Below are 13,116 nucleotides of genomic sequence, written 5' to 3'. Positions count from 1 at the left end.
CACACCAGAGTATGAAGTCGCCCTATTTCCCAGCGCGGTCGGTGCTTTTTCAGAAGGAGCCCAACGGGGTGACGTACAGAGTGCCGGCGCTGCTCTTCCTGTCCCGCTCCAAGTCCTTTCTGGCCTTCTGTGAGGAGAGACTCAGCCCCTCCGACTCTCAGGCTCACCTGCTGGTCATGAGGAGAGGCGCTTTCCACAGGAACTATGTGGAGGTCAGTGTTGAGTCACTGGTTCTGGACTATGTGCCTTGCTGATTTTAGTTAAGTCAAAGGAGAAGTTCCTTCAAAATGCACAGCTCCAAATTCATGTCACTGATTTAAAGGCAAGTATGTAAATACACAAATTACAGGTAGCCACTTTATATTTTGTTATGGAACAAATGTTGCCTGAACACTATCGCAAGTAACAGTAAATGGCAACTAAACTATATTCTTTAGATTTTCAGAAAGAACAGCGCTTTTGATTGTACGAATGCAATAAAACAACAATAAACAATGAAGTCACACCTTGGTGCTTGAGATTGATGAAGTAAAGAAAGATGGAATAAAAACCATAACAACACCAGTGAAGGTGGTAAAAGAAGAACATTTGAATGAGAAAATATGTAACCTGACACCTTAAATTCAATGCTACCTTATCGTTTATGTGCACTTTTTTTTGCATGATGACATCTTTCAGACTTGTGCTTTCCCATCTCATTTCCTTCTTCCTTCCCTCTCTGCAGTGGGAGGACATGCGTGTCCTGGGCACTGCCTTCCTGCCGGGCCACCGGTCCATGAACCCGTGCCCCGTGTTCGACGAGTTCACGGACACTCTCTTCTTGTTCTTCATCGCTGTCCTCGGCCAAACCTCAGAGTCCTATCAGCTGGCGACGGGCAAGAACCTGACCCGTCTCTGCTACATCTGCAGCACCGACGACGGAGTCACCTGGAGTCCTGTCACCGACCTAACCATCAGGGTCATAGGAGATACAATCAAAGGTCAGGGGAAATCTGCCCGGAGACAGACTTCCATGGTGTTATCGGGATTATCAAAAAACATAAGAGAGCATTCTTTTTAAAAGGGAGCTTCACTGACTTTACAGGTTTTCGGGAGGAAACCCTTGAGCGGGCTGTGTGATATTTAATGACGTACCTCGAATGATGTCATTTCAGTCGGTATGAGAGTTCAAAAGAAGTGAGTTTACAGGACCAATGTCTGCTCCTCATCTCTGCTTGAGGTTAGCAGCTAGACGCTAATTTGCAACTACAGCACACCTAACTGAACCAAAGGTAGATACGTTGCATTGTGGGTGACGTGGATACCAGATTTTAAGTTTTGGTTGTTTAATTCAAGTGAATACTATAAATCTGAAAATGCCCTGTTAAGAAAAGATAAGCTTTAGATATTTAACCATATAAAACATTGTGGCATCAATCAATTTTTCCATAACATAACTTTAGTACAGTTAGTTAAAGTTATGTAATAGAACATATCCTTTACGTGCTGTTGGAAGTCACCTCCTCCTCTGTCCCTGCAGAGTGGGCCACCTTCGCTCTGGGCCCGGGTCACGGCATCCAGCTGAAGTCTGGCCGTCTGTTGATTCCCGCCTACGCGTACCACATCGAGTGCAAAGAGTGCTTCGGGCGCCTCTGCCGGACCACTCCCCGCGCCTTCTGCTTTTACAGTGACACCCACGGGCGGACCTGGCGCTTTGGGGAGGCGGTGCCCGTGCCGGAGAGCGTGGAGTGTCAGATGGTGTCCGTGGACGAAGAGGCCGGCACTAATGTTCTGTACTGTAATGCGCGCAGCCCTCTGGGTTACAGGGTGCAGGCCCTCAGCCTGGACGACGGAGCCGTGTTTCGGGAGGGGCAGCTGGTGCAGCGGCTGGTGGAGCCTGGACATGGTTGCCACGGTAGCATTGTGGGATTTCCTGCCCCTTTGCATTTATGTCATTCTCTTGATGATCACTTAGACCAACCCATACATCCCTCCAGACACTGGACATCTGCCGTGACCGGCTCAGGTCCCTCCCCCTCTGTTCCCGACAGCTCCTTGGCACCCAATGATCCACATTTCCTCACCCCCACCTGGGTGGCGTACTCCCACCCAACGTGGACCACCGTACGCAGGGATCTGGGTGTGTTCCTCAGCCTGTTTCCCCGTGATCCAGACAGTTGGCGTGGCCCCTGGGTGATCTACGAGGGCCCCAGCGCCTACTCCGACCTCGCCTACCTAGAGCTGACCCCCTCGCCAGGTGCACCGCCCGCCGTGGCCTTCGCCTGCCTGTTTGAGTGTGGCACCAAAACAGCCTACGATGAAATCTGCTTCAGCATCTTCACCCTCTACGAGCTGATTGACAATCTGCCCCGGGACGTACAGCCGGGACAGAACAGCGGTGACTGTGAAGGACAGCAGGATGCCGCCTCGGAGACAGGCCGCACTAGTGGACAGGACGCCCAGAGGACGGCAGCTTCCCACGAGTCGCCTTGTGGGAAGAGGAGGAGGAAGAAGAGCAAGTTGACCGAGATGTGCTCGGTGTCTTGAAGTTAGTTTTTCCCCCCTTTTAATACGGAGTTATAGTCCGGGATCTGTTTAGTATTCACACTGGAAACTTAATTATATGCACATATTATTCTAATGGAACTGTTCTGCCGTAAAGTCTGTGATGTTTAATTCATGACGGAGCCGTTTTACTCAAACTTTATAGATTGTAGAGGTTTCATTAAGTATGTCCATTCATGACAGAACATTTTCACACTATATTGTTATTATTGTAGTTATGTAGCGTTATTCAGTTGATTTCTGTTACTTTCACTGCAGCACAGTGCGAAGCTGCAACAATGAAATTTGTTTTGATCACTTGTCACTTTTAAGAACACATTAAGCGTCATTAAAATATTCCTACATGACATGTTTCCTTTTCAAACTATTTTGGCAATTTAATGACAGACGTCAAAAGCAATGGTCTATTTAAGCTATTTTAAGAGAATCAGGATTCTATGGGAGTATTTTAGCAATGATTATGGTTTATGTTCCACAATCAGCTTCTGACAGGTTAACATAACGTTACAATATCCCACACAACGAATCTCTTTACCAAAATGCATCAATCGAAACATTTTTTTCAAACAAAACACAAAACCTAATATTGAGATACAGCCGAGCACAATGAGCCTCAGTTACGTATGTATCAGTCTGTGGTCCACGAGCTCTCAACAAAATAAGAAATGATTAAAATACAGAGGTGGTCATGTTTTCCTGTGATAAGCCCACTTTTCACAACGTTCCTTTATAATCTTGAATTGTGCAGATTTTGCATCTTAGCTATTCCAAATCGCCACAACATTTAATTTTGCTGACTGAGCATCCTCCTACTTACTTTTTGGCACACTGCGGACCAGTCAAGGCTGCAACCCATCAAGCTCACAGAGTAAACAACTCCTCTAATCGGGTAACTGTTCCTAAACTTATCAGGTCTTCTCATTAGGCTGTTGAAACACGCAGGGCCTGGCAGCTTGAGTAAGTTGCACGAGAGACAACAAAGTACAGAACAAGATATGGTGGAGCAGTTTGTTTAGATAAGAGGGGAAGAAATAAACAGAATGATCTGGACAGTCTCTACTTTCTGCTCCCACCTCCTGTTACATAAACGCCCCACTGACAGGAGGCACATTTCTCTTCCCGCAGTCGTTCACAGAAGTGGTTTTTTCCCCCTTTTCTCCAGCATTGTTGTGTTACGGCCTCCTGCAATGAGTCTGAGGATCATCATTGTTCTGGCTGTGTTAACTGGGGTAACTGGGAGCCCCAGTGGGACGACCTCGCCTGCAGCCGACGCTGCGGACGCGACGGCTCATCCCAACAGCGTAGTGGAGGAAACGGAGATCTCTGGATGGGTGAGGAGCTTGTTTTTTTTCCTGGAGTTCAGTCTTAAACTGCATTGTTAATGTGAAATATCCACAAATTGCTACACAGAATGCTGCTGAACAAGAAGAATCAGATGTTTGTTGTTGAGACATAAATGGTCTGCACGAACTACCCTTTAAAAGATGGTTGTGTGTATATATATATATAAATCTTTGTTGCTGTCATTATTACATCATGACCATTCTGTACATAGTACAAAAGCCATTATAAGCTCCAGTCAAAACACATTGTTGCTCCGTAACAAGATCAAATGCTGCTAAAATCAAAGTAATAAATAGTTTTTTTCTACAGGGGTCAGACAAAAGGGAGAACTACAAACTACAAAACTAGTTCTTCGTGGTTCCACAAATAAAAGCCTTATTGTTGCATCACCGATGATGATGATGATGATGATGATGATGATGATGGGCAGGGAGGATGAGGGACGTGGTCAAAGTCCAGAAGTATACATTTGGGTAAATCTAGCGGTTTTTAGGCCTTCCACTTGTTCTTCTTTGCAGGCAGCTGTCCTGTCGCCTCCAAGTATTTGTGGATGAGTTCCTCTTGTGAGGCTGGCAGACAGGGCTGGTATCTGCTGAACTCCATGGTGTACTCCCCTTTTCCCTGAACATGCAGTAGATGGAGGATGTTAGTTTTTGAAATTATAATATATTATGGCAGTTGTTTTGCATTTGAATGGAACCACTAACAATCAAAAAGGGCCAAATTCCTTGAATTGCCTTTAATTTAATTTAAAAGATGCTAGAATTAATAATCCAAGGTAGATATGCAAATACAAAATGTATAAGGTCTCTATTGAGGAAACTAAATGTGATTGTCAGCAGGGTTGATTTTATGAATACAGGAGTTTACTTTGCATTAATTTTTATTAGACCTGGATGTGGAGGTTTAACTTACTTCAGTACCAGAGCGTAGTTCTGTGGAGTAACCAAACATATCGTTCAGGGGAACCTGTTGGAAGAAACGGGCTGAAATGAGTTGAATACTAGTGATGCTGGGCCCAAGGCCGCGAGGCTGCAGGCGCATGCTGTGCGGGAATGATTCACCAGCTGGACTCACATCAGCGTACAGCGTGAAGAAATCCTCGGCGCCGTCCTGTCCTGTGATGACACCGTGCCGCCGGTTCACACCAGCAATGACGGTCCCCTGAAACTCCTGCGGTGCCACGATTTCCACGGACATGATTGGCTCCAGGATGGCCGTGTGGGCCTTTTCCATAGCTGAGAAGAGCGAATGGAAAGCGGTTGTGGACGCGTGCCGAGAACAACGGGTGTGCGGTCAGATCTGAATGGAGGACAGGAGGCTCACAGCGAAAGCCTCACCTTGTTTTAGAGCGCCCTCTCCTGCCCGGATGAAGGAGATCTCGTTGGAGTCCACCATGTGATTGGCGCCGTCTTCCAGGATGAACCTGACTCCCGAGATCTTGTGCCCGCTCAGGGGACCCTTCTCGCAGGCCTCCCTGAAGCCCTGCGGCAGGAAGGGAATAAACGAGCGTTGACAGAGCAATCAAGGCGTTCATGTCAAACATCACATTTCTAAGCTAAACATCCATGTAGCGCTTCTCTCATTGCGACATCATCACATTTAAGGGGCGACTTACCTTTTCAACAGCGGGTACAAACTGCTTCGGGACGTTGGTTCCAACAGTCTGGTCTTCAAACTCCAGCTTTGTGTGATGCTCTGGCTCAAGAGGCTCAAGGACGCCGATGACTTTACCGTACTGGCCCGAGCCGCCGCTCTGCTTCTTGTGCGTGAAGTCAAACCTGACGAAAGAAGTCAGTAAAAACACGGAACTTGGGTGGCTGCAAACAAAAACCCATAATTACAATTTTCACCAAGTACATGAGTCAAAATAAACACCATGCATGGAGGCATGACCATTACTAGGATAAAAAATATATATAAATATGACATGTGTAAGTGAAGAAGATCTCTGGCCAGGTCAGTCTACACTGACAATTTAGCAGAAGTCATAAAATCGTGTTCAAGTTGGCGTAACACTAATATGCAATAAATATGTCGTTTATATTGTGATTAAAATATCCGGTCAGTGCAGTCAGTGATTCTAATCGAAAGCACTTTGTGTCTAAATCAGCAAATATTTATAGCCAAGCAAACATTATATGCAATCAGCACACGGGAAAGGCCACGGGGGGGGGGGGGGGTGGAAAACCGAGGCGGCCTGCGCCCTCAAATCTGACTAATCCACATTTGTAAAGTCGATTCAAAAGGCAGCTAAAATCAGTCGCTGTCTCTTTAAGAAGGGGCTAGTCCTCCCTCACTCCTGGTGTAAGAGGAAGTGATCTTTCCACTTGCACGAGAGCAGCAGACGGGTACGTTTCCACCTACCGAAGTAACAGCTGCAGAAACTTCAGTCACAGGCAAGAGCAGACTTTTATTTGTTTATTTTGGCTTCATCCTGTACTTTAGACTTCTACTTCTTTGCTTTCCGTTTCTGACACAATGGATGTTCCCCTGGTGTCTGAATGCTTCCCTGTGTGGACATGAGCCGACCCGAGACGGAGAGCTCCACCCTGCTGAAACCTCAGGGTCAAAGTCCTTCAGGGGTTAGAGGCCTATCCCTGCAGCTTCACTTTGAACTCTCTCACCGTCTTTCCCTTTTCTTTGAAATAACAGCAGAAAGTGTCAGTGGAAGAGGATGTGATGGCGACTGGCGAGCTGAATCCCGATCACTACCCGGCTCAGAGGGCCGCCAAAGTGGTCCAACACTACCTCAACACCCAGTACGGCTCGCCCTTCAGGCTGTTCGGGCTGCACAGGGTCCACAGTGGCACCGCAGAGGTCGGCTGAACTGTTAACGGTTGTAGTCTGGTTAACGGTGACTTTTTCACTTCCGTCAACTGTGGTCATTTCTGACTTCTGTTAGGATGCGGCAGACTCCGGGAGAAAGTACCAGCTGGAGATCTCCGTGCAGGAGATCATCAACAATGTAAGCCACGATTATTCATCGCACAGTGAGTTACACATGTGTCGGATACAGGCATGTTTAACTTAATGCAATTCAAGATTCAATGGTAGATATTTACGGAAAGATATTTTAAGCAGCTCTCAGTAAAGTAAATAATCTGTCTTTTCAAAGGGCAGGTTTGACAAGTTTTAACTTTGCTGGTCCAGGCGAAACCCTGACTCACTAGTTAGCCTCTATGCTCTGTACACTACCTCCACTGTCATCTTTTCTCTTTTTGCTAGACTACAGAGAAATGCTCGGCAGAGGTTTTGTTTCCGGGAGCAGGAGAGCAGCGGTCGTCTCAGGTCCAGGTCTCGTGTGAGGAGCTGCTTAAAATCAGCACTAAAGCGCAGGAGGAAGCCTTGTTCCAAAAGTATCAAATGAACCAAAGCCTGCTGTCAGCACAAAATCTACCTGGTATGTACAAGAAAATACTTCTGACCTCTGCACCCATCTCCTCAAATGACGCAGTCACATATTGCCCAACCGGCAGGGTGAAATTGCAGCATTTATGGGATTTCAATATACTGTTGTTTTTTTGTTGCATGTTCTGGAGATCACAAATGGCTGACCTTATGAACCCTGATGGTGTAACATCCTGTTCATTATGAGCTCACACAGGTCATGCACAGTACCAGTCATTAGAAAGTGTACAGACATTTGACTGGTACTGAATATATGTTGTACAATCGAGCACCACTCCTACTACAAACTAACTTCCTGACATTCTGACCAACAGACAGCTACGGTCACATTGAGCCCGAGAACCAGCCCCTCTGGCACCTCGGCATCGTGGCCTCCAGCTTCGTCATGCTCAACGAATCCACTGAAAACACTCTGTACAACATGGCTCAGGTAGCCAGCATCGCCCAGCTGGTAGGCTCCTTCTCTCCGTCGTTGGGTCAGCTTATGCATCTTTGAGTGGGTAGAGGGGGAGATGATGAAAATTGCAGAATCTAGTTACTGTAATAGTAACGCATAGTCTCCCATAGACCCCTCTCTGGGAGACTAAAAGGCAGACCAAACAAACTTTGGCAGAAGATGAAGCTTCACAAACCAACCGGTGAGGAGCTTTTGTGTTTGACGGGATTTCTCTCATTTGACTGCAGGCCACGGACAACCAACAGCTGAAGTTTGACTGTCGCGTACTGCTGCATGAGATGGTGTCTCAGGTAACCTCTTATCCAAATGTTCAACTATACTACAGTGATAATATCAACAATTAAAATGATCAGCTCTTTAAATGTATTTCTTAATCTCTAAAAGACTAAGGAAAGCATCTCTCTTAACCAAACTAGATGTCTTATTTAGACTAATGTGTAACAAACTAAGCTTTTGGTTGTCAATGCTAAATGTTTGCAGTTTTTCCTTTATGAATAGCCATAAGCATTAATTGTTTATCAGAATAAGTTGTTAAAGCAGCGGACATCAGTACTTTTGACAGTAAACTGACCCCATTTGGTGATTTCATACTATTTTTATTCCGACTATCGTTTCTTTTGTTTTTGTAAGGAAATCATTCACTGGAAGCTGCTGTTCACCTGGTCTCCTGCAGACGGAGTTAAAGTCCTGCAAATGGAAAAGCTGCCACACTGCCATGATTGTAAAGTCCCTCCAAACACAAACTAAACTGCTTTCAACACAACGTTGTGATGCTCCCATCTCGGAGTCAAATATCGCAGCATGAAGATATCCTTATATTCTGCTACATTTGCAGTAGTTTTGGTAATATATTTTAGTCCAAATAAACCATTAATACAGTGCCTGGTGTTCTCTCTGTTTGTCAAAAGATCAGCACTTACTGTACAGGGCTGGTGATCGTCTCTCTGAAAGCTACTTTGGGCTTTCCCATCACACAGGGACAGTTGTATTCCCTCTCCATCCTCTGAAACAACAAACAAAAAGAGACAACGCTCATTATAATAGACAATTGATTCAAACATAAGATGATTTCATTAAGTCTGGAGAGCTCACAATGAAGCTCAGGAGCATTTAGTTTGTTGAGCAGCAACGTCTCATTTAATCATCTACAGAAACGTTTTTGCAAAAATGTATCTTATTAATTCGCTTTTTGTTATGAAACGATCCAGATCTCAATAAATCATTATTGATGTATAACGCGTCTAACTTATGGTCATCTTGTGTAAAACGTGCAGAACCTCGTCTGGTACCTGTGAGTAGATTTCAAGATGCAGCTCTCCCATTCCTGAGATGATGGTTTCTTTGCTCTCGGTGTCAAAATGAACTCTAAAAGTGGGGTCTTCTCTGGTGAAACGGTTGATACCTTTGGAGAATTTGTCCAGGTCCGTCTGTACAGAGCCAGGAGGCCAAGACGAGCGATTAAAGAGTCCATAGATGCAACTTAGACAGTATGTATGGGTAAATACAAACTACTTTATTTTACCTTGTTGGCTGGCTTCATTGACATAGAAATCACAGGCTCCGGGACGTGAATGGACTCCTGCGGGACAAGTGGATTAAAAATGAGCACAACATTCTCCTCATATCTTGTGAAAAAAGCTGGAGAAGTTGTTCACCATGGAGAGGTTAGAGCTGGCCCTGGATGTGAAGGTGTCTCCGCTGGCACAGTCAATCCCAAACAGAGCACAAATATCTCCTGCGTAAACCTCATCCACATCCTGAAGACAGCATGGATGGAAACAAAGAGGACAAGATGTTCATTACCCCATTATTTACTGATGTCTAGAGCTAAATGTGAAACCATTTCATGTCTTGTTTTGATGCAAGAAAGATTGTGTAAGAGGGGATGTGGTTGTTATCTGCATACTTCACTGATGCCAAAAGAGGAACCCAAATATATGACCTTTGCAGTAAAAACCACAAATGGAAAACTGTGACCTACGACATTTCGTTTCTCACCTCCATCTGGTCGGCGTGAAGACGCACGAGCCTCTGGACTCTGACCTTCTTGCCCGTGCGTGTGTTGTAGATGTACTCGCCCTTCTTTAGACAGCCCTGGTACACCCGCACATACGTCAGCTGACCGAACCTCCCCGCCTGACAATCACCACAGGAAACAACAAAGCGTGACGGATTAGAACGTCTCTCTTAAACAAAGTTATTTTTTAAAAAAGTAAAAAAGATACAGAGTATTATTTTACCTCTAGTTTGAAGGCCAGACCGACATACGGGTTGGTGGAGTCTCTTGTTGGGTCCATTTCTATCTTTGATGCTTCACTGACAAGTCTAATCAGGTGAAAAACCCACTGACATTAGCGCACAAACACACCGCGTGTAGAAAAAAAATGATACATCTTTATATTGTAGTGTGGTCCACACTCACTCGTCATTGAGGATAGCGTAGTTTTTGACTTCAGTGGGAGTAGGCAGGTAATCCAGGACAGCGTCCAGTAGCGGCTGGACGCCCTTGTTCTTCAGCGCCGTGCCCACCAGCACCGGCGTGAAGAGACGCTGCACCGTGGCCCTGCGGATTGCTGCCTGGAAGACGGTAAAGCCGCACGGGACACCGTGTTTTACTCATCATTTACACTTAGCGCTCACGTCAACAAAAATGCAAGGAAATGGGCTGACGTCATGTCGTACGATTAGTCGATCATTTACAACTGGCCCCCGTTGCTTTAGTGTCAGTTACTCGTCAATTAAATTATTATGAAACTTATTTTAGAAACTTACTCATAGTTTGAGTGATTTTACAGAATAATAGGAAGGCTGAAGGCCTTGTTATGACTCAGATGTCCAGAGTGTGCGCTCTCTTTTATATACACACAAACCTTCAGGTCTTCATTGGTTGGAACCTTTTCCTCCAAAAACATCTCTCCCAACATTTCATCGGCGTTGGCCACGCACTCCACCAGCTCCTGCCTCCGACCTGCCGCCTCGGCGCGGAAATCTGCCGGGATCTCATCATAGCGGATAGTTTGACTGCAAGGAGGAGAGAGCCGTTTGAATCATATGGTTGAGCAACAGAATCTCTGACATTGTGAAACTGGGATGATCGTTGACCCCTGCAGCCTGTGGATCTTATAGTTCTACTGAAGCCACGCTGTCGGTAATCAGGCCCGTTAGTGTGGTGTAAACTATTCTCGCTGCTACAGGAGCAATCCCTCACCCAAACGGTCCATCGAAGTACATGCTCCGCTCCTCTACCAGGTCAATGATGCCTCGTATGTTCCCCTCCAGGCCGATGGGGATGCTCACGAAGGCTGCGTTGTGGTTCAGCTTGGTTCTGAAGTGGAAAGAGAAACCACAGCCGATGACAACATTGTTGGTCGAATGATGATCTTGTGGGAAGTAAAAAAAAAAAAAAAAAATAGAGGTATTGAGCTTCAACCTGTTGCCGTGTGTATCATAAAAAATACAGCTGCAGCGAGTCTGCCTTCTCATTTTTTTTTCTTTAAACACCCTCGTCTATGTTTGTTTATTTAAAACAACCAATGCGGCAAAAATCCAAGACAGGCATACTGGATTAATGTAGAACTCACATTTAAACACTATTGAGCCAATATACCTTGATCCCTGATCAGGGATTTACACAATCATCAAAACTTTGAATGATACAGAATCGATTTGGCACACATAGCTCGTGATTAGACCATATTGTTTTGATGACTAAAAAGAATTGATTGGAGGCATTAAGTGATTATTTAATGATGATTCTCATGTGTCCCTGATCAGCAGCACTCTGGTATGTACGCATGGGATTACTGTGAGTGTGTGACTTACCTCATCTGCTGCAGGGCTCGGCTGGGGTTGGCGCCTGTGCGGTCCAGCTTGTTGATGAAGGTGAGGAAGGGGACGTTGTAGCGCTTCATCTGTCTGTTCACGGTCATGGTCTGACACTGGACCCCCCCCACCGCACACAGGACCAGCACGGCCCCGTCCAGCACCCGCAGCGCTCGCTCCACTTCGATGGTGAAGTCCACGTGACCTGGAGCAACAACGTGGAAGAGCAATCTTTAGAGATACTTTTGAGGTGCAGTCTTAATGCTGGTAAAGCTTCATGATTTTGGACCTTTCAGCGGGGCCAACCCTGTTGACAACCTTTTTCACAAGCACATAAATGGTTTGGCAAAGGATTTAACACTAGATTTGCATCAGAAAGCATGCAGTGCCTTTAAGTTGCATCATAATATATATATTTTTTTAAGCTTGAGCCATAATAAGATCTAAGATCTGTGGTTCCAGATTAAACCAATAGAGCCAAATCAAATACCTGGTGTGTCAATGATGTTTATGTTGTGATCCTTCCACACGGTGTACGTAGCAGCGGACTGGATGGTGATGCCTCTCTGTCTCTCCAGCTCCATGGAGTCCATGGTGGCCCCGACGCCGTCCTTCCCCTTCACCTGCACACCACGGAGGAGGGGGAAACAGCGCGTGAAGGCACACCGCCATTTCCCCGTGAACATCACCTGACATCACGGGCGGGGCTCACCTCGTGGATGTGTGCTATTTTGCCGGTGTAGAAGAGCACACGCTCGGTCAGGGTGGTCTTCCCCGAGTCGATGTGAGCGGAGATCCCGATGTTGCGGATCCTCTCGTTGGGGAAGATACCGGAGGAGCATGTCCGACAGCTGTTGATGAGCACCTGTAAGGACGAAACAGAGTGAGGTCGATATGCAACCCCCCCTCTGTCTGTTTAGTGATTGTGAAATGCAAAAGGGCTGATGGCAGAGCAGGTCGGGGAGTCAAAGGCAGAGACCTATGGTGACCCAACGTTACCTTTTTAAGAGTGACGCTTCCTAGAGACAAAAGAGGCGTTTTTGCAAAACACAACCCCGCTTTTAATAGTCTCATTTTGATAACACTGCTTGGTCGAGCAAAGGGTGGTCGTATTGCTCCTTCTTTATGCAACCCCTGATTTCGACAACCCGGTGAATGTCACGCCGGGGCCCTGATGGTTGTGAAACGCGACTTCCGCATCTACGGAGACTCAGATGGGACAATAGTGCAAATGTTTGCGTCGCTTTGAAAATAGAAGCAAAGTAACGATCGAGGGAAATTATTTTTTGTGTGTGTGTGTTTGATGTAGTAATTATTATTGTGTTTGAGGATAAACGTCACATACAAGTCACATCAAAGCACAAACTCCAACGAAAGACGGGAATGGTGAATAGCCACGTGCTGCTTTCAAGGACAATTGGTAAATATATCACTCCTTTATTTATTAATTTATCTTTTCAAGCACAAAAATGAAAAACATATCAGTAATACTTTAATAAACTGTCAATATAGCAATTATATGTATTAACAAATAAAGG

The 13,116-nt window shown here is 45.7% G+C and overlaps 3 protein-coding genes across 6 annotated transcripts; 2 read left to right on the top strand and 1 right to left on the bottom strand.

The window, feature by feature from the left end:
• Positions 1–11: 11 nt before the first annotated feature.
• Positions 12–2,526, top strand: neu4 (sialidase 4). Its single transcript, XM_037466589.2, has 3 exons — positions 12–212; positions 725–980; positions 1,520–2,526. Exons 1-3 carry the CDS (start codon positions 12–14, stop codon positions 2,524–2,526), a joined length of 1,464 nt encoding a protein of 487 aa, XP_037322486.2.
• Positions 2,527–3,540: 1,014 nt separating this feature from the next.
• On the bottom strand, positions 3,541–12,800 carry gfm1 (G elongation factor, mitochondrial 1). Its single transcript, XM_037470540.2, has 18 exons — positions 12,578–12,800; positions 12,291–12,443; positions 12,069–12,201; positions 11,579–11,783; positions 10,965–11,081; positions 10,627–10,777; positions 10,179–10,333; positions 9,997–10,081; positions 9,755–9,892; positions 9,412–9,513; positions 9,279–9,335; positions 9,046–9,183; positions 8,677–8,759; positions 5,507–5,669; positions 5,229–5,373; positions 4,966–5,126; positions 4,804–4,857; positions 3,541–4,509 (listed from the first exon to the last, which is right to left on the bottom strand). Exons 1-18 carry the CDS (start codon positions 12,650–12,652, stop codon positions 4,378–4,380), a joined length of 2,247 nt encoding a protein of 748 aa, XP_037326437.1. The 5' UTR covers positions 12,653–12,800; the 3' UTR covers positions 3,541–4,377.
• On the top strand, positions 3,732–8,635 carry lxn (latexin). 4 transcript variants are annotated; one of them, XM_037470581.2, is made up of 7 exons: positions 3,732–3,875; positions 6,547–6,708; positions 6,794–6,856; positions 7,117–7,291; positions 7,614–7,750; positions 7,984–8,046; positions 8,387–8,635. In XM_037470581.2, exons 1-7 carry the CDS (start codon positions 3,732–3,734, stop codon positions 8,501–8,503), a joined length of 861 nt encoding a protein of 286 aa, XP_037326478.2. In that variant the 3' UTR covers positions 8,504–8,635. The 4 variants fall into 4 exon arrangements, with proteins under 4 accessions (XP_037326478.2, XP_037326468.2, XP_037326486.1 ...); XM_037470571.2 differs by having other exon boundaries at positions 6,544–6,708; XM_037470589.2 differs by lacking the exon at positions 3,732–3,875 and adding an exon at positions 6,170–6,287 and having other exon boundaries at positions 6,544–6,708.
• Positions 12,801–13,116: the final 316 nt, after the last annotated feature.

The sequence above is a fragment of the Pungitius pungitius genome, chromosome 3, assembly GCF_949316345.1.
Source record: "Pungitius pungitius chromosome 3, fPunPun2.1, whole genome shotgun sequence".
Classification (NCBI taxonomy): domain Eukaryota; kingdom Metazoa; phylum Chordata; class Actinopteri; order Perciformes; family Gasterosteidae; genus Pungitius; species Pungitius pungitius.
The sequence above is the reverse complement of the archived record's forward strand: the minus strand, read 5'-3'. Positions and strand labels throughout refer to the sequence as shown.

Bases quoted from the DNA above. Each gene is read 5' to 3' on its own strand.
- neu4 (XM_037466589.2), top strand. From the start codon at position 12: ATGAAGTCGCCCTATTTCCCAGCGCGGTCGGTGCTTTTTCAGAAGGAG. The intron at 213-724 runs GTCAGTGTTGAG...CCCTCTCTGCAG, and splicing joins TCCACAGGAACTATGTGGAG to TGGGAGGACATGCGTGTCCT. The intron at 981-1,519 runs GTCAGGGGAAAT...CTGTCCCTGCAG, and splicing joins CATAGGAGATACAATCAAAG to AGTGGGCCACCTTCGCTCTG.
- lxn (XM_037470571.2), top strand. From the start codon at position 3,732: ATGAGTCTGAGGATCATCATTGTTCTGGCTGTGTTAACTGGGGTAACT. The intron at 3,876-6,543 runs GTGAGGAGCTTG...TTGAAATAACAG, and splicing joins AAACGGAGATCTCTGGATGG to CAGAAAGTGTCAGTGGAAGA. The intron at 6,709-6,793 runs GTCGGCTGAACT...GACTTCTGTTAG, and splicing joins TCCACAGTGGCACCGCAGAG to GATGCGGCAGACTCCGGGAG.
- gfm1 (XM_037470540.2), bottom strand. From the start codon at position 12,652: ATGAGACTATTAAAAGCGGGGTTGTGTTTTGCAAAAACGCCTCTTTTG. The intron at 10,082-10,178 runs GTGAGTGTGGAC...TCACCTGATTAG, and splicing joins TACGCTATCCTCAATGACGA to ACTTGTCAGTGAAGCATCAA. The intron at 8,760-9,045 runs GTACCAGACGAG...TTGTTGTTTCAG, and splicing joins ATCTTGAAATCTACTCACAG to AGGATGGAGAGGGAATACAA.